This window comes from Quercus lobata, unplaced genomic scaffold (genome assembly GCF_001633185.2).
Source record: "Quercus lobata isolate SW786 unplaced genomic scaffold, ValleyOak3.0 Primary Assembly Scq3eQI_2008, whole genome shotgun sequence".
Taxonomy (NCBI): Eukaryota; Viridiplantae; Streptophyta; class Magnoliopsida; order Fagales; family Fagaceae; genus Quercus; species Quercus lobata.
Window position 1 is genome coordinate 1 of NW_022154763.1, and position 25,156 is coordinate 25,156.

The window sequence follows — 25,156 nt, forward strand, 5'->3', positions numbered from 1 at the left end:
TCTTTGGCATAGACTCACAATAACCTTCTTACCTTTAATAGATTTAAAAGAAAAATATCAAATTAAGGAGATTTAAAAAAAAAAAAAAAAGGTGCACAAATGTTGTAGACTACGTTTTATTCTTTAATTGTTAAAAATTAATTGAACAATTTGCATAACTAGACTTTTTATTTATTTTATTTTCTTAATTCCATGGTTACAAATAAGAAGGGGGATTTAAAGTGTTGGTGTATTCGTTAAAAATACCAAAAGATACCAACTAATTGAACTACGAAACTCTTGGTAAGTAAATAATCTGTTACATAATATAATCGGGGTCAAAACAATATCCTTTTCACCCTTGATCAAGTTAACAGTGCAAACACAAAAACTGGACTCCTTACACTATGACTGCCATCTGACCATACCAATGATGAGGACGCCATTGAGTAATCAGTTGGCAGAACTCTTTGTCCTCCAGTAACAGACACCACAAAAGACTTCTTCTCATATAAGGACTTGAAGGAGAGCACCTCAGGCTCTACAACTATTTTCACTTTGGATTTTGTGAAGGTTGTGGCCTTGTAGGTGGAATTTGCAAAGCCTACATTCGTAACTGTCCTGTGAAAGGTAACATTAAAAGACTTCGACGGTTTGACCATAGCCGTCATTGAAGGATAATTCAGATTTCTGGCCAATGTTTTTGTGGAAACTTTGGGGCAAGTGCTGTTATCTCCTGAAATAAGTCTAAGGTCCTTCTCATCATAGCCTAAACCGCATAACAATTTGATGTAGTCTTCTTTGGAAGCATCATACACCAGTCCAGGATGAGCAGCTTTTGTTGGATTGATTTGCCCAGATCCATAACTCAATTCTGCTGCTAAATTTTTGGTTGCATTCATGGGCGAAGCTATAAATACAAAATGAATTGGTGATTTTTAGCAACAAAAAACTTTATTTTCCATTAAAAAAAACAAAAACAAAAACTTTACTAGTACTTAGCCATATAGGCGAAGCCAAGGCTGTTTTATAGGAGCCCCCTAATTGTAACTTTATTTTTATTTACTTTTAAAAAATTGATTATATTAAACTGGTAAAGTCTCTTATGATCGTATAAGAGATCTAGGGTTCAATCCCCGCCTACACCAAAAACTGATTGGTATCTTAGTCTAATGATAAAGAGCCATCATTAGGAGCGGACACCATAGGTTGAAACTGTCTCAAAAAAAAATTATAATCACTATTAACTTTTATATATATATATATATATATATATATAACTTATTAAAAATATAATAGTATCTTTTTTATATGTCAGAATTCATTAAAAAGAGAAATCCATATTTTATCAGCATTTCTAAAGTTCAAAACCTATTTAAAAAAATGAAGGTTGGGGAAAGAAAAAAATATATATTAGTTATCTCTAAAAATAAAAATATATATATATAAATATATAAATTTTTTTTTTAAACTCCTGACATGAACTCAAATTCTAACTATAATAATTTATCCTCTTTCGTAAAAAAATTGTGTAATAAGCAATAGAAATTTCGGATAATTCCAAAATAACATAATTTTATGTATGTTGTACTTGAAGTCTCTGTCTCACTATATAAATAATTTCCATTCATAAGTGAAATTTTGACTTTAAAAAAAAATCAAAAATTGATTTATTCATGTGAAAATTCTTTTACAGATTAATACTGTTTTATTGATTTTTTTTTTTTTTTTTGGCATTAAACATCACTTGATATAAACATGAGGAGTCTTTTAGGTTAATATTGCAAAATCTAAACTTAATTTGCGTTATAGGTACTGTTTGAACTTAATTGGGGAATTGAGGAAAGAGAAAGAATTTCGGCAACAGTGTTGCCGAAATTCAACAAAAGTAAGAGAGAGAAAGAAAAAAGGTTGGAGAGAGAAACAAGAGGAATTTCGGCAACGCTGTTACCGAAATTCCTCTGCCCAAATTCCTACCCGATCCTGTGTAAAAAAGCAATTGCGGCAATGCCATTGCCGAAATAGGGAAAAAAAAAAATTGGTAATTGTGGCAATGGCATTGCCGAAAATGGGGGAAAAAAAATTGAATGGAATTATGGCAATGTCATTGCCGAAAATGAGAGGAAAAAAAAAAATGTTGTTGCCAAAATCTGGGAAGAAATTTTAAAAAAAGTGTTACGTTCACTATTTTTATAATACTTTCACAACAAATCACAGGTGATTAGTTATTATTAGTTCAAATTTGATTTTGACACTGAGATTACTTTTTTAATCTAATAATAACAACCTGCCACTTAAAATTTGTTGTAAAAATTGTGTGTACCTATCATTTCTTAAAAAAAATAAATAAATAATAGAATTGTGGCAATGGGATTGCCGAAATAGGTGTAGAAAATTCTCACCTATGTCGGCAATCCCATTGCCACAATTCTTTCTTTTCTTTTTTTTTCTTTTTTTTTCTCACATTTTCGGCAATGGCATTGCCGAAATAGGTGAAAATTTTCTACACCTATTTCGGCAATTCCATTGCCACAATTCTATTATTTTTATATTTTTTTTTAAGAAATGATAGGTACACACAATTTTTACAATATTTTTACAACAAATTTTAAGTGGCAGGTTGTTATTATTAGATTAAAAAAGTAATCTCAGTGTTAAAATCAAATTTTAACTAATAATAACTAATCACATGTGATTTGTTATGAAAATATTATAAAAATATTGTGAACGTAACACTTTTTTTAAAATTTCTTCCCAGATTTCAGCAACAACATTTTTTTTTTCCTCTCATTTTCGGCAATGACATTGCCATAATTCCATTCAATTTTTTTTCCCCCATTTTCGGCAATGCCATTGCCACAATTACCAAAAAAAAAATTTCTTTTTTTTCCCTATTTCGGCAATGGCATTGCCGCAATTGCTTTTTTACACAGGACCGGGCAGGAATTTGGGCAGAGGAATTTCGGTAACAGCGTTGCCGAAATTCCTCTTCTTTCTCTCTCCTACTTTTGTTGAATTTCGGCAACACTATTACCGAAATTCTTTCTCTTTCCTCAATTTTCCAATTAAGTTCAAACAGTACCTATAACGCAAATTAAGTTCAAATTTTGCAATATTAACCCAAAAGACTCTAAACATGAGTGTTTTTTATATTTCAGATTGGTCTCAACCACACTATATGGAAAATGTTAACAGTGCACTTGCATGTGTATATAAATTTCCCCCCTGTGAAGTCAAATCCTAGCGAAAACTGCTTAGCTAGGAAAAATAAAAAGGCACAAGAAGAATTGAAAAAGATTACCGGTAGTCATAATGGCAGATTTGATGGCTGCAGCAGACCAATTGGGGTGAAACGTTTTGACATATGCAGCCACACCCGAGGCGTGGGGGCAAGCCATGGAGGTTCCGCTTAATATACTGTACTTAACACGCCTCTTGTCTTCAACGAAAGATGTGGGTGAAACAATCGGTGAATATGCAGCCAAGATTTCTGTCCCTGGTGCTGTTATATCAGGCTGCAACACATGTGAGCCAATTTAAAGCATAATACAATATAATTGGCATATCTAGGTGTTTTCAGAACTGAAACATCAAAAGTTTAAATTTCCATCTTCCAATTATTGAATAATATATATGACAAAAGAGCTTGTAGGTACCAAAAGCACGTATCTCATGGGCGGTGCTAGCCATAGCCTAGGGGGTTCAAATGAACCCCCTGACTTGGCGAATATATATATATATATATATATATAATATAAAAACTTTTATTTGTTTTGACCCTCTAAAATAAAATTTTGAACACTCTAGCCCTAAATTTATTTTTTAAGCACAACTAAAATAACCTTAAAATTCTCTTACGAATATCTTAGCATTTTTAAACCAAAAAAAAAAAACCCAACAACAAGCCAATTTAATCTAAAACCTTGAAAATAAAAATTAGTTGTTGAATTTGAAGTGCTTTTAATTTTTTATTTGTTGAGTAAGGACTGGGCACGTGGGACAAGCCAAGAGTTATTAAGTGAAGACAAAATCAAATATTAACACAACAAAAATTATCTTAGTATCTATTTGGGAACAATTTATCTAACTTTTTGCTGAAAGTATAAAATAAGTAGGAACTTACATAAGACTCGCAAATAATAGAAAAAAAGATGAAGTAATAAGTTGGCTTATAATCAAAATCCAAACGCACTTAATACAATTACAAAGAACAATAGTGTCGAAATTGAGCTGAATTGTTAAATATAAGAATGGTAAAGAGTTAAAACAAACTAATAGATAAAAGAATTCTAAGTAATAATAATTAAAGTTCACTTAGCGATAATAATTAATATTTTTATTGTATTTGAAAATAATGGATGATTTTCAAAATTTCATCTTAGTAATAATAATTAGTATGTTCATTGTATTATGAAACTATATGTCAAATGAACTAATAGTTTATATTTTATTTTCTTGCTAATACTATGAACAAATTTGTAATAAAGAAACATTGTAGACCACAAAATTTATTTTCCCTAAAAAAAAAAAAAAAAAATTCTGGAGCCATGTACCTTCAATATTTCTGGTGCAAAGATATTCGGCCCACGTGAAGAAAATGAAGCAATTTTGGGGGCATTACGATCTTTTACTGCTTCACTCTTTAGAATGGTCGCTCGAGGCTCTCTATAAATTAAAACACAAGGATGACCAACTCATTTAAAGTAACAAATGCAAAGAAAATGATAATAATAGCAAAAAGAAACAAATGCAAAGAGCAAACAACACATAGGGGTACTATATAGAAACCCATACTTAGTAGAATTAATGTAGGATGCGACTATATCATGTCTGTCAACGCTTAAAGAAGATGCAGGTAATAAGAAGATACTAGCATCATATTCAAACGGTTCATTCTTCAAGATCGATCCAACTGCACCAGCACTGCTGGCCCCATCATCTCCTTGAGGCTTATCGCAAAGAACAATCTTGCCTTTCACTAAAGTGCTGTTTAGGCACCCTACAATGCAATAACTGCAATACAAGAATTTTCAAGTTTCATTTTATCATTAATATATCATTAAAATATATATTAAAACAATTTGAATAGCAAAAAAAATTTACCTGGAATCAGAGCACTCACTCACAACAACATTTTTTCCATCAACCAGAGGAAATGTAGATCCGTTTAATGAGAAACCATTAATTCCAATTCCCTTTTTGATGGAGAACCATTAGATTGCAAAATAGATATTCAATACATACATGACAATAAAAATCCAGAGTCTCACATTTGTGTTTCAATTTATTGGCTACCAATCACAACTTATGTACAAATGGTATTCTATGATTGAATTGGTGGAGTATAAATTGGAACACACTCATGTACAATGACTAGAATGGATTTAAAAAGATATAGGAGTGGATGATACATACAGCTAGTGTCTTTCCGTTCCCAAGGACAACCTTGTCTATGATTTCGCGATCTGTGCTGCTTGCTGCTACACTAAGTATCCATGGAGCTATACTTCCCACAGTAGCTTTATCTGGACCACTGTTGCCTGCAGATTGAGAAGTTAATATCCCTTTCTCCATAGCATGAAAAGCACCAATCGCAACGGCATCGTTGCTGAAATCTGCATTAGGTGAATTTGGTCCTAATGAAATGGAAATGATGTCAACTCCATCAGCAATAGCATCATCGAAAGCAGCCAATATACTTGCATCTTCACAGCCATTTGGATAGCAGGCTTTATATGCTGCAATCCTCGCTGAGGGAACCCCTCCTCTTGCAGTACCGTGAGCAATTCCATAGAAACTGACGTCCTTTACTTTGTTCCCAGCTGCCGTTGAGGCAGTATGGCTTCCATGACCTATATCGTCCCTTGCAGTCTTACTTTCATTTGATGTTGAGTAATATCGAGCTCCAATGATCTTGCTGAAATATGATAGTTCCATATTGATGATCAGCATTTAGAGGAGTACAAATTGCTGAACAATGACATTCTTCTTTTGGTTGTGTTTTGTGTTTCAGTATTGCGCATTAACAAAAATCTGGGAGAAAAAAAAAATTACTTATTGCAAGTGAAATTTTTGCCTCCTTTACATTCACCCTTCCACTTCTTGGGAGGAGGACCAAATCCTTCATCATTGAAGCTCTCTGATTCAGGCCAGATTCCAGTGTCAATAAAGCCAACTATGACATCACTCTCAGCAGCAGCATTCCTTTCAACTGCCGCAGATAAACCAATGTAGTCCCAAGACCTTGTTGTGTGAAGATGGTAAGTTTTGCTTGGAAAAACAGAGACTACTTCCTTCCTACCTGCACATCACAGTATGTAAATACATGCTATAATGTTATGAGTTATGTCCCATCAAATTATGCGACTCTTTCGGGAAATGATATGATAAAATTGTCTTGCAGCACTCACTAGCAAGCTTTTGTCTTTCAAGATCAGTGAGCTTGGCAACAAATCCATTGAAACTCCTTTTGTAACTTCTAAGCAAGGAATTTTCTACAGAACTAGAGAAGGACAAAGAGAAAGAGAATTAGAAAAATCTGACATTATTATTTTTAAATAAAAACAAAAAGCAATGTTACCTCTCAATCGTAGCTTACCTGCCCTCAACAACTTCTTGAAGCAAACTAAAGTGGTTAGACAACGGTGAGTATTGCCCCGTAGGAAGTGACCCCATGTACACAATGTATACCTGCATTATCATTAAAGCAGAAAAGAGTCTCACAAGGTGTGGCCGATACGGGCGATTCGGTCCGAAACAAGCCAAAAATGGTGTTTAAAATAAAAAAATAAAAAATAAAGTAAATAAACACGGCAAAATACACCATTTGACTCCAGGGTTTTCTTTCCCTTTTTTTCCCTTTCCATGTCTTATTTGTTTTTTTTTTTTTTTAAGTTCCCAAATAATTTGATAATTGTATCAATTTAAATAATTACTTATCATTAAAAAATGATATTATTTTGCAAAATTTACCCCCTAAATATCGGCTATAAATATTAAATTGATCCCAAAGGTTCCTTATCTACTATTGCCCTTAGGTTATGCTTGTTTCGACTGTAATGGAAATTGGGAAAACATTTTACACCATAAGAAGTGTATGGTTTGGGCTGAAATTCAGTCAACTTGAAATTTGATATCTTTGACCGTAAAATAAGTGGGCCCAAGGGGTAAAATTGTTTACACTTTGAATTTACCTTCAAATGATTTTTCTAGGCATACCCGAACTGAGAGAGAGAGAGAGAGAGAGAGAGCACCGATCAAGGTAAACTCCGAAATCAATTTGGGTTGTGGTAGTTCCTTCTCCCTCACCAACTGTTCTCTCTCTCTTCCTCTAATCCTTCTTTCTCCTTCTTCGTTCCAAATAGATTTGACTTCTCTCTCTACCCTTTTGTCATCCCTTTCTCCCTCACCAATCTACCTTCTCTCTCTTTCCCTCCGACCAACCGAGGCCAGATCAACCACTGCATGTCACCAATCTAGTGCCTTAACTCAATGATTTTTGTTTTCTTTGATCTCTGATTTTGTTGTTGTTGTGGTGGTGTGGGTGGTGGTGTTTTGGTGAGTTTTGTGTGGGTGGTGGTGGACCGATCTGTGAGTGGTGACGACAACAGAGCAATGGTGGTGGTTTTTTCCCTCTTCACGATTTGGATTTTGTGTGGGTGGTGGTGAGTCGTGCTTGTCCTTGGTGGTGGTGGTGGCTAGCAACTGGCTTGTGCTTCCATTTTTTGAAAATAAATTTTTTACATCCAAGACTAAACACGAGAAATAATTTTCCGGTGTAATTTCCACAACATAGTCAAACAGCAAAAAATGTTTTCCTTTATGTAAAATATTTTCAACTAAAAATATTTTACACTTAAAAAATATTTTACATATTGACAAACACAACCTTAAGTTGGTCTATGTTTACCATTATATGAAAAAAATATGCTTAGCAATATATAGGAAATATAAATAAAAATATATTTAATAATTTATTAATAAACGTATCCCGCCACACTCACACCCTATTTTTTCAAAAATTGCTAAGTCACCGAACCGCATCGCACCCTAACCCGAATCTGCACCTGTGCTTCCTAGGCTGTGTTAGTGCTTCTTATATCCCGTCTCCATCCTAAACGGTCCAAAGATAATAAATGAGTTTCTTATAGACCGGAAGTATGGAGTCTCTCCTAAAATCAGATAGGTTACTACTATGGTCATGCTCAAGAAGGGAAATCATAGCAGTCGCCCCCCTCTACCCATTTTTTATCTACCAAAAAAAAAAAAAAAAAAAAAAGATAACTACCTTTCTATCTTCATCGGCAGCTCTGCATGATAAGCTTATGGTGAGTATGAGAATGTAGGCTATGTAACATAACAGGAGAGATCCATACATGGCCATTTTCCTGATTCCGAAAACCTTTTTTTTTTTTTTTTTTTAGAGGAAGAGTGGTGAATGGTATTTTATATAAGAATTTAAGGTTCAGATTCTCTTGTCTATTAAGCATTCACATTTAATTTCTTGTTTCCAAATGCATGCATGGAATGCCAAAAGTTTTGTCATTTATCTAGTACTTCCTTACCGGGTACAAATCCCCTTATAAAAAGGAAAAATGCATCTATGGAATAAAATTAAACTTAGAAACTTTTATTGGAAGATTTTATTTTTAGGAAAACTTTGATTAGAATTATCGAGGATGATTCTAATTATGTTGTAATATATAGTTCAGTTATTTTACGCACACATGTCAACTATACAGATCCTTATACTCCACGATATTGTCATTTCCTTGAGAATGGTCTTTAATTTAGGTAATTGCTATGAGTCAGGTTCATAATGGTATTACCAACTAAAACCTTGGATAGAATTTAGGATGGTAGCTTGCAACTTCGCAGTGATCTATAATGTTGCTCTTCCCGCATGCATATGCTTTCTTTTCGAATGAATCCTTCCTGGATAATGACTAGTGAACACATCTTAGAGAACACAATTACACACGCCAATGTGGCACGATATTATTGCCCACTAATTCCACTTATGTTTGTTCCCTACCATTTATTTTGCTATGTGACATTTGTGTACGAATATAAGTGATATTGGGTCGGGTTTACGGTCACCCGCAACCCAACCCAATAAAAATCAAGTTTGACAGACAGATACCCAATCCAACCCAAGTATTTGGGTCGTTGCTTGGGTCTCGAGTTAGACTTTTTTTTATTGAAGACTTTTTTTAAAAAAAAATTATCACTCTCATATTGTTTCGAGTCTTTTTTTTTTTTTTTTCCAAGTTGTTTGGGGATTTTCATTAATATTGGTGCATTGTTTTTCTATGATTTTAAAGTTTTTAAACTTTAAACTTACTCATTTTACCAGGCAAGCAATTAATTTTATTTAGACTCTTTTTTTTCTTTTTTTTTAAAGAAATGCCATACTCACAACATTTTTACAACAAATCATAAGAAGCAGGTTGTTACTAGCTATTATTGTTGGAGCAAAAAAGTAATCTCAGTGATAAGTTCAAATTTGAAATAACAACTAACCACTTATAATCTGTTGTGAAAATGTTATAGATGTAGCACTTCTTTTTTTTTTAAGAAATTTTTTAATATATATTTTCTATAGACTCGTGTTCATTAAAAAAGAAAATAACTAGAATTACATAATTGGTTGGCTTGATTCACGGCGTCTTCCAATGAAAAAAAATCCTCAAAGTCAAAAAAATTTGAAGAAAAAAGATAATAAATATAGAAAGTATTAAAGTGCAATTGATATTTAAAAAAAGAGTCTGAATTTGCTCAGGATTGGATGTAAAACTCATGTTTTACACATCTAATAAGAGACTGTTACATTAGCATTTTACTTAAAATTCAATACATTCTACTACACCTAATAATATCTTACTAGAGTCCCAATTTGGTTGGATTTATATATGGGTATTACAATTGATTGGGTGTGTGGTTGTTTGGGTATGGTTGTACTTATTCTTAAATATATTATAAGATTTTATTGCTACCAACCACTACCTCTTTTAATTTACTAACCATTCAAATCTATATCTACCCAATATGGAATTATTAGTTGAAGAACAAGCAAATAAGTCAAATTTTCTTTAACAATTCAATTTAGGGAAAATTTTGTTTTTAGTTTTATTTATCTCTTTTTAAGGAGACATTATTAATTATGAAATATTCTTTTGAAGCTTCACTTAATTTGAATGTAAACTCATTCATGAAAATGCTCCGGTGCGACACTTATATAAATGTAATTAACTAATTGATTCAATATGCTTTTCTTAAAAACCATTAACTTTAAAAGGGATAGTAATAGCCTAATAGGTTCATAAAATAAGTCTCTCAAAAAAAAAAGTTCATAAAATAAAAAAGATAGTTTACGGCACTTTCAAAAATATATTTGAAATGCATAAATTTTATAAGAATTTTTTTTGGAGAAAAATATAAGAAATTTAAATTTATATTTATAAATTTTCAAAAGATTTGCATTAGGAAAATTTCAAGAGATGGTTATGGTTGAAAAATAACTGATGAAACATTGTAAGTTAAGAAGAAGAAAAATATGTAGGAATAATTTTTTAGAACACTATATTCGGAATATAAGTCATAATTTTTTATCTTAAATACATGTCCATAAATAAGCAATATTACTCCTTAACTTGCTCTTGCCATTTTTACCATTCTTTGACCGATTATAATATTTTATTCCCTGAAACAAATAGCATATATCCTTAAATACATTAATTTCTTTCCATTTAAACAAATTTGTGATCATGGAAATTTTCCTTTTAATGCATTTTCAACCAAATTTATGGCTTCAGATTCTACTATAAGTCAATTAATGACTTTTTAAATTTCACTTATTTCTTTATCAAATTGCTCTTTTTTTAATTGTCTGTATATCGATCATATATGAATTTTAAGATTTTTATAGTCATCATTAATTTATTTAAAAACTCTACTTTTCTAAATTCTTGATGTTATAAAAAAGTTAGGCCTACCTTGGAAGCTGTCAACATCAATAAAATATATCAACAAGAACTTGCTGGCGAGAAGGTTGTTGAACTTAGAGCAATCACAGAATCATAGTTGTCAATATCGTACGATACGCAATACGTATCGTATTATGTGGAAAAAGTTTCGTATCGTATCGGCGTATCGTAAGTGCTCATGAATTATACGATACAGTATGCGTATCATATGAATCGTATCATATCGTAAAATCATATGTATCGTACGATACATAAACAAATACTTTAAAATGAGATTTTTTGTTAAAATTTGTACTTTTATTTGAATTTAACAAGTTGTTAGACTTGTTTTTAGTGAAAAATTATTAGTTTACTTAATTTAGCCTACTAAAATAACATATTCATAAGTTTTTTTCCTCTCTCTCCTACAATTGGACTACACAATACATACTTACCTTTCACTTTAATATTTAAAAATTTATTTTATTTTTATTGTTATTGTTATAAGTCCAAGAAAATAGAATACCAAAAGAAAGTTTATAAAAAATTTATTAAAATAAAAAGAACAATAAGAGATAGTAAATGTTAATAATGAATAATGATGAAGAAAATTTTAATGAAGAAATAAATTTGCAAAATTATAAATATGATGATAGCGATGACTTAGATGGGTTTGATTAGGCAATTTGATGAATATGATGAAAATAAATTATTATTTTTGGGTCATTTGTAATATATTATCACTTTTGAATTTAAGTAATTTGAATGTGTATGTTATAAACACATGCTAGTTTGATTTATTTAGTTAGCTTGTTAAATATTATTACATAAGTGATGAATAAATTAGTCATTAGTTGAATACATTCAAAATTTAGAATGAATATACCCTATTGTAAGGTCTCGATTCGTAACGACCCCAAGATAATATTGGGCTCGTACGTAAAGAGGGCCCAAACAATATCATTTGTAGAGCCTGGGTTTAAAAGGCTAGGTCTTGGTCACCGGACAGTGGTTCGGGTTGGCTCCGGTCAATGAATCTCGTCCGTGGAGTCTGGGGAACTCTATGCTCTTCTTATTCTCCTTGCTTCTAGGACACCATGGCTGGGAGGACGGATTGTTCCCCCCCCCCCCTCTTTTTCACACTGCTTCTCCTATCCTTTTATACGGGCATTTATCCTCTCACCAGCGTCCACGTATAAGCTCACTTTCCTAGGACTTAAGACCTGTCCTGTCAGCCCATACCTAGAGTGGTTGGGGGTGGTTATAAAAGCTGAAGAGCATGGCTCTGTCAGGTGTAGAGTATTGAATGGCAGTAATGGCAGCTTTCCCTTTGTCCTTGGTCGTTATAATATCCAGCGTCTCCTTCTCTATTGACATAGATATTTTAGATTTTTTTCCCAAACTATTCCTATACCGTTTTTGCCCTTTCTTCCAGGGGGACCTCGGATTTACCGAGGACAGAATCATCCTCAACTGTGTCTCAAGACTATTTGGACTTATATTACCCATCCTCGGCTATACCCTTCCTCGGCTCGGGCCTTGGGCCACAATGTAAAAATGGGCCAGGGCCACAAATTATTGAGCCCCACACCTATATATATGTATATTTATAATTTTTTATAAATTTTATTAAATGTTTGTATATCTTACGATACACGATACGATACGATACACGAAATAGAAAAATTAAAAATCGATTCACGATACGATTCACATTTTGACAACTATGCACAGAGCTACTAGTATTACGAAGAAAAGTTTTTATAGAAGGTTTAATAGCACCAGGATGACACATTGGGTATTTAAGGTAATTAGATGTAGATAATACCCTTTGTTAAGTTTATAGTTGGTATATTCCATGACAATGTAATTGTCAAATTTGTCTATAGTTAATTTATACAAGTTACATCATGTTTAAGGCCATTTGTGCAAGAAGTAGCTCAAGAAATACAGTTCATGCAGAGTTCAACTACTCTAGATCAAATCTCGGTCGTTTGAGAATCAGGGCTGATGTGTCATTAATTATTGTTGTAGGTTGTTTGCTCAATATTATGTACCCTACTTACATGTATAAAAGACACTATTATAACTCGACTTTATATGGCTAGAGAGGCACTTTGTCGTGAACCCTATTAAGAAATCATTCAAGCCACCACCTGTGAGTTCAGAGAGTGGATATTCAAGATTGATATTCGTGTAATCGACTGATCAAGTTAAAATCATAGGAACTTAGTTGTTTTGAAGTCAATCAAATCTTTAAGATGTTCTTGGAGTTGGTTGAAGGTTAGGGACGGGAAACATGGGTGTGTCATCTGTGGAGCATTCATAAAATTCAAGAGTTAGAGGTTCTAAAGTTGTTGAATGCTTCTATAGTAAATTCATCTAGCTAGTAGAGTTTATGAACAAAGGTTTTGCACTAGATCTGCAAACTTCTCTTATTAGAGTAGAATCAGTAGATTGCTTATTTGGATGCGTCACGTTGTAGTAGATTTTTCTCTTGGGAACATTTTCCTTGAATTTTGTACTTTGTCACCAAACTTCTCTTATTAGAGTAGAATCAGTAGATTGCTTATTTGGATGCGTCACCTTGTAGTAGATTAACATTTTCCTTGAATTTTGTACTTTGTCACCATATCATGTTTCCTTTTCATATTGCGTTTATTGCTTTGCAATTGGTGACGGCCAAATTTTAAAACCAAATGGAACACTTGGCATAATTATACTTTTAAGTAAATAATCCACTGCATAATTTCTTTTCACCCTTGATCAATTTGACAGCGCATACACAATAACGGGACTCCTTACACTATGACTTCCATCAGACCATACCAATTATGAGGATGCCATTAAGAAATCAGTTGGCAAAACTCTTAGTCCTTCGGTAATAGACACCACAAAAGACTTCTTCTCATGTAAGGACTTGAAGGAGAGCACTTAGGCTCTACTACTACTTTCACTTCCGAATTTGTGAAGGTCGTGGCCTTGTAAGTGGAGTTTGCAAAGCCTACATTCGTAACTATCCTGTGAAAGGCAACACTAAAAGACTTTGATGGACTGACCATAGCCATCAGTGATGGGTAATTTAGATCCCTGGGCAACACTTTCTTGGAAACTTTGGGGCAAGGGCTGTTAGCTCCTGTAATATGTCTAAGTTTCCTTTCATCATACCCTAAACCACATGGCATTTTGATGCAGTCTTCTTTAGAAGCATCATAAACGAGCTTTTGTTGGATTGATTAGCCCATGATAGACCCCCCTAATCCTCCTACAGATAAAGAAGTTACAGATATTGATGTTTCAAATAATAATAATAATAAATTTGATAGCAATAGACAGAATTTCTTGAGTTTAATTGACAGAGTAATTTTCCAAAGATAGCATACATAAATTACTTTTGTAATTAATAAAGAGTTTTCTTTGACATAAATTGTTTTAATAGATTCAGGTGCTAACATGAATTTTATTCAAGAAGAACTAATACCCTTTAAGTATCATGAAAAATCATCTGAAAGATTAATTCAGGCCAATGGAGAAAAACTAATAATTAATTATAAAATACCTAATGTTCATATATGCAATGATGGAATATATTTTGAAACAGCCTTTGTTTTAATTAAAGACCTTCCTTCTAAAATTATTTTAGAAACTCCTTTTATGGCTTTGCTTTATCCCTTTTTAGTGACAGATAAAGGAATTAAAACTAATGTGTTGGGAAAAGATATATTCTTTAGATTCATTGTACCACCTGTCTTGAAAGAAAAACACTCTTCTAAAAAGGTTACTATTTTAAAAGATATCAACGAAAGAGGAATCTATAGAGCTGAAACAAGCTTGTCATCTTTAAAGACAGAAATATTACTAGATGACCAATTGACAGAAAATGACAAAAAGAAATTGAGACAAAATAAAGAGACAGAGATTTGTTCCTATTTCCCCATTACTTTTTTGTATAGGCACCAACATAATGTCCAATCTCCTCATACAGAAGAACTTAGTAGAAAAGGCATAAAAGACGGCAATATGGATACAATCTTTTGTAATCAATATGCATGGACTGATAGTATATGGACTGACAGTATGATAGAAGTACCAAACAAAATTATAATAAATGACATATTTACACCATTTATAGTATCCTTAAATATTCATATAACAAATATTTTAATAAAAGAAGTTTTGACAGATTCTCCTTTATTAATCATTAAAGAAAACATTAATTGTGGTAATTTCTTGAACATTGACAGATTTAATTTCTTGACAGGCAGAATTAATTATAACCCCTTGACAGATTTTCCTATTAATGAAAGACTTTATGGAGAAGCTATACTGCAGAATGAGAGATATAGCATTGTATATAGGACAAATAAAATCATAATAAACCTTGTGAGTATTTTGAATTCTAGCCACTTAGACACCAATAGACTTTATCATGATACTACTACTACTCAGCAAGAGCACAAAAGTGTACAAAGAAAAGTTTGTTTTATTATAAATGTTTTTCTTGCTTTTCTTATAAAACATTTTGAAAAGATTTTACAAAAGGATATTGACAGAAAAGTTTTTAAAATAAATTTTATAGAAGCTTCGCAAGAAAATATTTATTTTCAAGATCATTTTTCAAGACGTAATCCTTTTCCCAAAACCCATTTGCAGACTACTATGAGTAAAAGAACCTCCCAGGCAAACATGAAAGGAAAGGGCAAGGCACCAGCACCAGTGGTGCAACCCAAACCTAAACAATCCCAAAAACCTTATGTTAGGATTTCACATAGGCATGAAGGCGTCTCGACAGAGACAATATCCCTTCAGGATACGTTGCTAATAGAGGCAATGTATTCATGTGATGGCAAAAGTGAAATTCTGCAAGAAGTGCTTCGCACTGACCTCATCATCCGAGGCAGAGAATTTACAGACCTTCCTCTTCATATTAAACTACTTCTTGATAATCTACAGGCAGCCTTTACCCTTAGACAGAAATCCTTATTCCAAAAAACCCTTAAGGCTTTGGAATTATATCTTGTGAACACCGGTGCATTTATTGAAGCACTTGGTTGTCAACTCCCTGGCAAGGAGGATGGAGATTCAAACTCCACAAAGACAGAATCACAGTCTCTAAAAAACTATCTTATGGGAACAAGCTTTTCAAAGCTCCACCCTAAGATTCAGCAAAAAACGAGACTTGCCATTAGAACTTTACTTCCTAAAATCCAACAGAAGATATTAACTCATAAAGCACTAACAAGCTCTTATGATAGATGGATGCAGCTCTTTAAAGTTTTAGTCTCTACAGCATTTATCAAGACAGAAGATATGACAGATGATACATGGCTATCTCATAAGGCCACATGGTATGAAAGTTTCGAAGACGCAGACAGAGTTTTTGAAGGAACAGGAGACAGATACAATCCCTATTCGGGATTACTTATCAATACAGAGACAGAAGATCCAGTAATTTGTAATCCTTTATGGTTATCTAAAATGCTTGAAGCAGGATTTATTAGCAAGTTGATCATAACTTCTGGAAGACAGATTAGTTTATTTCCTAAAGTCATCCAAGAAGTGGCTGCACAGATTGGAGGACTTAATTATATGAGGATTACTATATGGAGTACTCTTCCAGTTTAGGACAATAGTTATCATATGGAAGTTCAGCCAGCACACATTCTGGTCCTTATCCATGATTGGGGATGTATCCCTAAATACAACTGGTATACGGGAGATAATTATTTATCACTTGATGATCCGGATGCTCTGGCTCAAGAATGGTCTAATTTCATGAGTAACAAGATTTATGAAATACAAAAAGAATTAGACAAAGGCTTCCACTTATTCAGCTACACTGACAGAATAGCCGTATATAGTCCAAGACCTTCAGCAATGAGGCTTTTTGGAAGAAGAAAGAATGTTAAGGATCCTAGACAGATGACAGCAAAGGATCATATTCCTATTTATCTTCCTATTTCATACTGCGTTCTATGTAGTAATTATGGAGTAGTTCATGAGCATGAGTAATATGAGGATAATTCTGATCCACTAGATTATGATAACTATGCAAATATAGATTAGATGCTCCAAGATAGACAGAATGCTCTCCCGGACAGAAATCAATGACAGATCACTATTCACAACAACAGATCACTATTCATCAGCATAGCAAATAACTATTCACCAGCATGTGTGAATAGCCTCCAAACAAGTCCAAGATAGTCCAGACAAATACAGACAGAGATCATCACTGTTTACTAGCATGCGTAACAAGAAAATGATAAATTCCTAGACAGATAAAGACAGATGAGTCACTACTGTTTACTTGCATGTGACAGAATGTGACAAAAAGAATCCTGACAGATTCTGATTCCCAGAATATATGATTCCTACCGACAGTTTAACTTGAGTTAACTTTACCTACCCAGGTTAATTTACCATGGTTCACTACATCTATAAAAGAGACGGACTACGCAGACAGAAGATAGGCTTCTAAAAGACTCCAAATAGGCTTCTAAATTCCAATTTCTAGACTTCCAAAAGATTCCAAGCTTAAGAAAGACTTTGTAATAGCTTTCCCTCTCCTTCTCTCCGAAAGACTTTTGTACTCTACTTTCCTTTTGTAATCTTGTAATCTTCCCTTCAGACAACCTTGTAACCTTTTAGTTTTAGACAGTTTTATTTTGTAATCTTGTAACTCTTTAGACAGTGTTTATTTTCAAGCTTGTATCAGAAAGAAGTTTGTTTTCAAGAAAGAAGTTTTATTTTAAGTAAGATTTTACTTGTTTCAGTTTTCATATTCCATACTCCATTTTAACCTTATTTTGAATATATCTATTTTGCTATTTTCTTCTTTATCATCTATTTTATCATTGTTTATTCTTCTATATTACTGTTGTGCTCTCTCCTGGGTAGTCAATGGTGTAAGTGGAGTTTGCAAAGCCTACATTCGTAACTATCCTGTGAAAGGCAACACTAAAAGACTTTGATGTACTGACCATAGCTGTCAGTGATGGGTAATTTAGATCCCTAGGCAACACTTTCTTGGAAACTTTGGGGCAAGGGCTGTTAGCTCTTGTAATATGTCTAAGTTTCCTTTCATCATACCCTAAACCACATGGCATTTTGATGTAGTCTTCTTTAGAAGCATCGTATTTTGATGTTGTCTTTTTTAGAAGCATCATAAACAAGCCCCAGACAAATAGGTTTTGTTGGATTGATTAGCCCAGATCCATAAGCAAATTCTGCTTCTAAATTTTTGGTAGCATTCATGGGCGAAGCTATAGATACAAAATAGTTGGTGATTCAGCAAAATAAACTTTAAGAAAGAATTCTTGTACTTAGCCAAGAAAATATAAATAAAAAGACAGAAGAAGAATTAAGAAAGATTACTAGTAGTCATAATAGCGGATTTGATGGCTGAAGCTGACCAATCAGGGTGAAAAGTTTTGACATATGCAGCTACACCAGCAGCATGAGGGCAAGATATGGAGGTTCCGGACAATATATTGTACTTGACACGCCTCTTGTCTTGAGAACTGGACGTGGGTGAAACAATTGGTGAATATGCAGCCAAGATTTCTTCACCGAGGGCAGTTATATCAAGCTGCAGTGAAATAAAAGCATAATACAATGTAATCAATTCTGAGGCAAAGATTTTTGTAGGTACAAAAAACATGTACCTTCAAGATTTCTGGCACAAGGAAATTCGGCCCAAGTGAAGAAAACCAAGCGGCTCTTAGAGCATTATGATCCTTTATGGCTTCACTTTTTAGAATGGTTGCTTGAGGCTCTCTGTAAAGTAAAACATAAGGACGATTGATTCATATAAAGAAAGCAAATTCAAAGAATAAACAGGACTAAATAGGAAGCTATACTTTGTAGAATTAAGGTAGGACGCGACTATGTCAAATTTGTCAACACATAAAGAAGATGTAGGTAATGATAACACTTCAGCAACATCATCAAATGGGTCATTCTTCAAGATTGACCCTACTGCTCCCCCTTTGCCTACCTTAGTATCTGCATCAGGCTTTTTATTACTGCATAGCCACTACTTGCTCCTTGTTAGCGTTGGTCAGCCTAAAGACTCGTTGGCAAACCATAGTTTCGCGTTGGTTAGCCCCTTTGTTGTTAGCCGATGGACAGGCATGTGTTTGGATGGTCCCGCAATGGAGTTTCCCGAGGAGGTGGTCCCGATAACAAGGAAACCAGTGGTTAGTAATAGTTCCGCCAGTAATTATTAATTGCTTGGAAATAGAATAAATACATTTATCATTTCATCATCTTTTGCTTGTTCACACTTAGGGTAGGCACACACTAATTTGAAACATGGACTATAATGATATAGATTATGATGAAGGATATAGATTATGATGAAGGTTATAGAATGAGTGATATAGATAATGACTGGTTTAATGGTAATATGGATTATGAAACTGATTCTGACTCTGACAGTGATATGGATAATTATAACTATAATAATACAAATAATTGGGGTACTTTCACAGGTAATAAATCAACAGACAAACTGATAGACACAGTAATAGTTTCTTAGATAGGATTAATAAAAAATTGGAATCTTTAGAAGCTATTGAAAGAACCACCACCGTAGAAAGAAAAAATGATAGAGATAATAGAATAGACAGTTTTTTGGAACTTTATGAAAAAATTAAATCTTTAAATTCAGAACAAGAAAGAAACTTTGAACCCCATTAAAGATCATCTTTAGTGATAGATAATTGGTATGATAGAAAAAATAGTAGTTTAGCAAGCACTGACAGATTCATAAATAGTAATAGAAAAGACTATAGTCAAGAAGTGCAAAGAATGATAGACGTAGTAAAAGTAAGAAATTCAATAGACAGCCAAGAGAATAATGATAGGAAAGATGACATAATAGAAACAATACAAGAGATGAAGTTAGAAAGAGACAAAGAAAAAGGAATAATAAAGAAAGGTATAGTAAAAGAGATGTTAGAAAGAATAGAAAGACAACCAACCAATTTAAAAGATGGAACTCTACGTAAAGAGTTAGATATAGGAAAAGACATAGTAAAAGAAAGAATTATGAAAAGGAAAGAGAAAAAAGATGACAATCTAGAAAAGACAAAAAATAGTCCTAGAAATAATGATGATAGTTCAAAAGAATTGTATGAAAGACAAAATAATGAAATAATATGTAGGAAGTTAGATACAAAAGAGATAGAAAGAGATAATGTAGTAAAAGTAGTCAACTAGGAAAGAAAAGATAGTTCCAAAAAGAGTAATAGTTTCAAAAAAGAAATTGATGAGAGACTTAAATCAATTGATAGAACTGAAAACAACAGTTTAATAGAATTGGTTAAAAAGATAGAAATTTTAAATTTACCAATAGAGACGAAAGAAGCAGAAAAAAGAAGCAGAAAAAAGAAGCAGAAAAGGACATAACAGTTTTAGAGATTACTGAGTTATCGGAAAATGAGAATACTGACAGACATGTTAGAAATATTATTTGTCATAAATGTAAAGAATATGGGCATACTAAAAAGCAATGTGACAGACATAATAAAATTGTTAAACAACTAAGTAAATTAGAATTTGAGAAAGACATAATAAATGAATTAATGGAAATATTTAATGTTAAGAAAAAAGAGATAGATCAAGTAATGAAAAAGGAAGAAATAAAATCAACCAACCCACTTAAAATTAATAAAAGAAAAAGAAAACAAAAAGACATAATAATAAAACTGATAGAAAATCTACCGAATCACCATAAAGACAAGAAAGAATATTTATTAAAATTGAAAGATTCTATAGAAATACCTATTGCTTGTATTAGGTGTAGGAAATATGGACACCATGTTACGGATTGTAGAAAGGAAGAAAAAGCCAAGAAAGAAAAGATAAAAATGAAAATAAAACAAGATGATATAGAGATAAAACCAATGACAAAAGCAAAAATGGTAACACAAGAAATTAAAGAAGAAAATTCCACAGACATAAATGAACATAATATTGTAGAAATAATAAATTTAAAAGAATAGAAAAGTATAGTAAAAGAGATGTTAGAAAGAATAGAAAGACATCAAACCAATTTAAAAGATGGAACTCTACGTAAAGAGCTAGATATAGGAAAAGACATAGTAAAAGAAAGAATTATGATTAGGAAAGAGAAAAAAGATGATAGTCTAGAAAATAGTCCTAGAAATAATGATGATAGTTCAAAAGAATTGTATGAAAGACAAAATAATGAAATAATACGTAGGAAGTTAGATACAAAAGAGATAGAAAGAAATAGTGTAGTAAAAGTAGTCAACAAACAAAGAAAAGATAGTTCCAAAAACAGTAATAGTTTCAAAGAAGAAATTGATGAGAGACTTAAATCAATTTCATAACAGGGTTTTGGAGGGAAGATCCGTATAGTTTGGAAGTTAGTTTAGAGAGTTTCTCTTCCTTGTATAAATATCTTCTTGTACACTCAGTTTCTTAATTGGGCAAGACTTAGGTACAATACTTAGATGTTGTTCCTTAGGTTCCCTTTTTAAGATTCAATCATGTGGCTACTTAACTAAAAAATATACTTCCATCCCATTAGAAAAAATCCACATGGCTAAATTTTAAGAGGGGAATCTAAGAAACAACACCTAAGGTACTGTACCTAAGTTTTGTCCTTCTTAATTAATACAGAATATTCATTAATCAAATCTTCATAAATACAAAAAGAATTTGAAGTTTCATTTTATGATTAATATTTCATCAGTAACAATTTGGGTGGCAGAATTTACACTTCAGAGGTAGAGCATGTATTCTTTGCAGCATTTATTCCACGAACCAGAGGAAATTTAGTTCCGTTTAATGAGAAACCATTTATTCCAATTCCCTGTAAATGGAGGACTGTTAGAATGCAATATAGAAATTGAATACAACATAAACAGTAAATGTACAATGACAGCATTGTATGTGAGAAGATATAAGAATGATAAAATTAGAGTCTATGATTTGGTGATCTGTTACTTGCAGCTACAGAAAGTAGCCATGGAGCTACACTTGACTTACCACACTAGCTCTTAGACCGCTGTTGCCTGCAGATTGAGAAGTTAATATCCCTTTATCCATTGCATGAAAAGCACCAATTGCAGTGGTATCTTGGCTGATATCTTGCTCTGGAAAATTTGGTCCTAATGAAATGGAAATAATGTCAACTCCATCAGCAATAGCATCATCGAAAGCAGCCAAGATATCTACTGCTGCACACCCATCTACATAGCAGACTTTATATGCTGCAATCCTCGCTGAAGGGACCCCTCCTCTTGCAGTACCTTGTGCAATTTTATAGAAACTGACACCCTTTGCTTTGTTGCCAGATGCCGTTGAGGCAGTATGGGTTCCATGACCATCATGGTCCCTTGCAGACCTATTATCATTTGATGTTGATGAGTAATATTGAGCTCCAATGATCTTGCTGAAATATGACGGTCCTATATTGGTCATCAGTTTTTAGAGGAGTAAACATAGCTGAAAAATGACAATTTTTTTTGGTTGTGTTTTGTGTTTCAGTGTCATGCATAAACAAGAAGCTGGGAGGAAAAAAAAAAACATTGCTTATTGCAAGGGAAATTTTGGCCACCTTTACATTCACCCTTCCACTTCTTTAGGGGAGGACCAAATCCTTCATCATTGAAGCTCTCTGATTCAGGCCAGATTCCAGTGTCAATAACGCCAACTATGACATCACTCTCAGCAATGGCGTTCCTTTCAATTGTCTCAGAAAAACCAAGAAAGTCCCAAGACCTTGTTGTGTGAAGATGGTAAGTTTTGCTTGGAAAAATAGAGACTACTTCATTCGTATCTGCACATCACAGTATGTAAATACATGCTATAATGATATGACCCATAAAATTATGTGAATCTTTGGGGAAACGATATAACAAAATTTTCTTGAATGTAGTACTCACTAGCAAGCTTCTGTCTTTCACGATCAGTAATTAAGCTTGGCAGCAAATCCATTGAAACTCCTTTTGTAACTTCTAACCAAGCAATTTTCTACAGAACTAGAGAGGGAGAGAGAGAGAGTATCAGTAAAGTCTAAATTTTTTTTTTTTTCAAAGAAAAATGATCATCATATAGAAATGTTACCAGCCCTCAATAACTTCTTGTAGCATGCTAAGGTGGTTAGACAGTTGTGAGTATTGACCTGCAGGAAGTGACCCCATCCCCATGTACACAATGTAGACCTGTATCATCATTATCATTATCAATTTATCATCAAATGTTTATAATTACGCAGAATATCACAAAGAGTGACAGATAAAATGGCAGTTTGGAGTGATTTATGTGTAGCAATCTAGTTTTACTAGTCATTTGGACCTTAGAAATAAAAGATAAATTCTTTAGCAACAAAGATAACACTTGCCTTTCTATCTTCATTTGCGGCTCTACATACTAAGCTTGTGGTGAGTATGAGAATGTTAGATATGTAACAAAACAGAAGAGATCCATACATAGCCATTTTTCCTATTCTGAAACTAAAGAGTAGTAAATTGTATTTTATATCAGGATTGAGAGTTAAGAATTTCTTGTCTATTGAGCATTATAATTTGCTATCCTTCTTATTAAATGCATCTATGAGCTATGAAAATTATGCCATTTTAGCGACATTGATTGGAATTAGTAAGGATGATATATTATCGTTTATAATGGCCATTAGGTAATTGCTATGAGGCAGCTTCCATTAATGGCATATTACTTGATAAAACCTTGGAGAGATCTTAGGCTGGCAGCTTTGAACTTGACAGTGATAAATATATAAGTTGCCCGTCTCCCACATTTGTTTTTTCCTTTTGGATGAATCCTCCCGCATTATGTTACTAAATTATGTAAGCATAAAGGCTGGCTCTAACTTCTATATCTATCCATTAATTTTTTTTTCTTAAGAATTAATATGTATCCATTTAAGCTACATATGCAGTTAATTTATTCAAAGATCTTGATTTGGCTTCCTAGAATTCAAATGTTTAAAAACATGCAGATGTATTTAGTCAGTCAGCTATCATCAACATGTAGGTCATGTACACGGTAAATTGGTAATCAATATCTCTATGCTCTATAATTTATAATCCTATACTATATAATAAAATTTTGGTCTTAAAATTTGTGATTTCGCTAAGTGATTATCTTCTCTCATTGTGACAAGTTTTTATACTCATTAATTATTAAGATAGCTTCCCATACTTGTCTCCAAAAAAAAAAAAAAAAGTTTACCATACATTAAATTCTATTACCAATAATTTACTTTGCCTAAAATTTTAATACTGTAAACTTTCGAATATTTCTCGTCTGCAAAAAAGTTTCTGAATATTTTAAAATTCTACTTCTACTAAAATATTATTACCAAAGTTTCAAGTAATTTAATGTTTATCTTGATTCTATATAATAATTTTATGGGTTAAACTGTTAATATTGTAAAATTTACCCACTGCATACATATCGTGTTTGCATGAAATGGCTTAATATATGTATGTATTATAGTAAACTTAAAATATTTTTGTCATGTGACTCATTAGTTATTAAGATAGTCGATTTACTTTAGGTAAAAACTCTATCAAACTTTCAAGAGGCTCACTAATTATTATTATAGTTTTAATTTATTGACATATAATTTTAAAATAAAATATGCATCACACGAGCATAATACTAATAATATATATATATAGAAGAAAATTGACTTTTAATTAACCTCATAACATTATGTTACATAAACTCTTGAGATCTCACAATTTTAAACGTTATTATTTAATATATATTTAATTGAATTTAAATTCTATTATATAGTTAAACCTGAAATTAAAATCTGGGTACATCATATCTTCTTTAAATACTAGTCCTAGAATATATAGGTGCCCAAGTTGGTTCCTAAACCTAAAACAAATGATGACTCCCAACCCTCCGCCTCAATGGTACACCCAGCCAAGGCATACTCCCCTATTGAAAGTAAAACATGTCATACGACTTGCGACACGGGGCGATGCGCTCACAATGGTGACTCCATTATAGATAGAGAGTTAGACTCAGATATATTCCATACCCTAGATTTAACAAGGACTCTTCTAATGAGTGCTAATCAGTAATCACACAATTGCAATAGTTTTTTTATACTACCCTCGGTTAGAGGTAAGTGAGGGACCTTAAGCTCCATTTAGGCTTAAGCTCCCTAAAGCTCATCTTACCAATTCACAACCTGTGTCATT

General features: G+C 32.7%; 1 protein-coding gene and 1 pseudogene across 1 annotated transcript; both read right to left on the bottom strand.

Moving 5' to 3' along the window:
- Positions 1 to 344: 344 nt before the first annotated feature.
- Positions 345 to 8,362, bottom strand: LOC115973285 (subtilisin-like protease SBT4.3). Its single transcript, XM_031093541.1, has 10 exons — positions 8,267 to 8,362; positions 6,578 to 6,669; positions 6,390 to 6,481; positions 6,034 to 6,280; positions 5,395 to 5,896; positions 5,083 to 5,174; positions 4,774 to 4,992; positions 4,533 to 4,644; positions 3,281 to 3,494; positions 345 to 889 (listed from the first exon to the last, which is right to left on the bottom strand). The coding sequence occupies exons 1-10, from the start codon at positions 8,360 to 8,362 to the stop codon at positions 345 to 347; spliced, it is 2,211 nt and encodes a 736-aa protein (XP_030949401.1).
- A 5,347-nt stretch (positions 8,363 to 13,709) lies between these two features.
- LOC115973281 lies at positions 13,710 to 23,418 on the bottom strand (annotated as a pseudogene).
- Between the last annotated feature and the right edge of the window lie 1,738 nt (positions 23,419 to 25,156).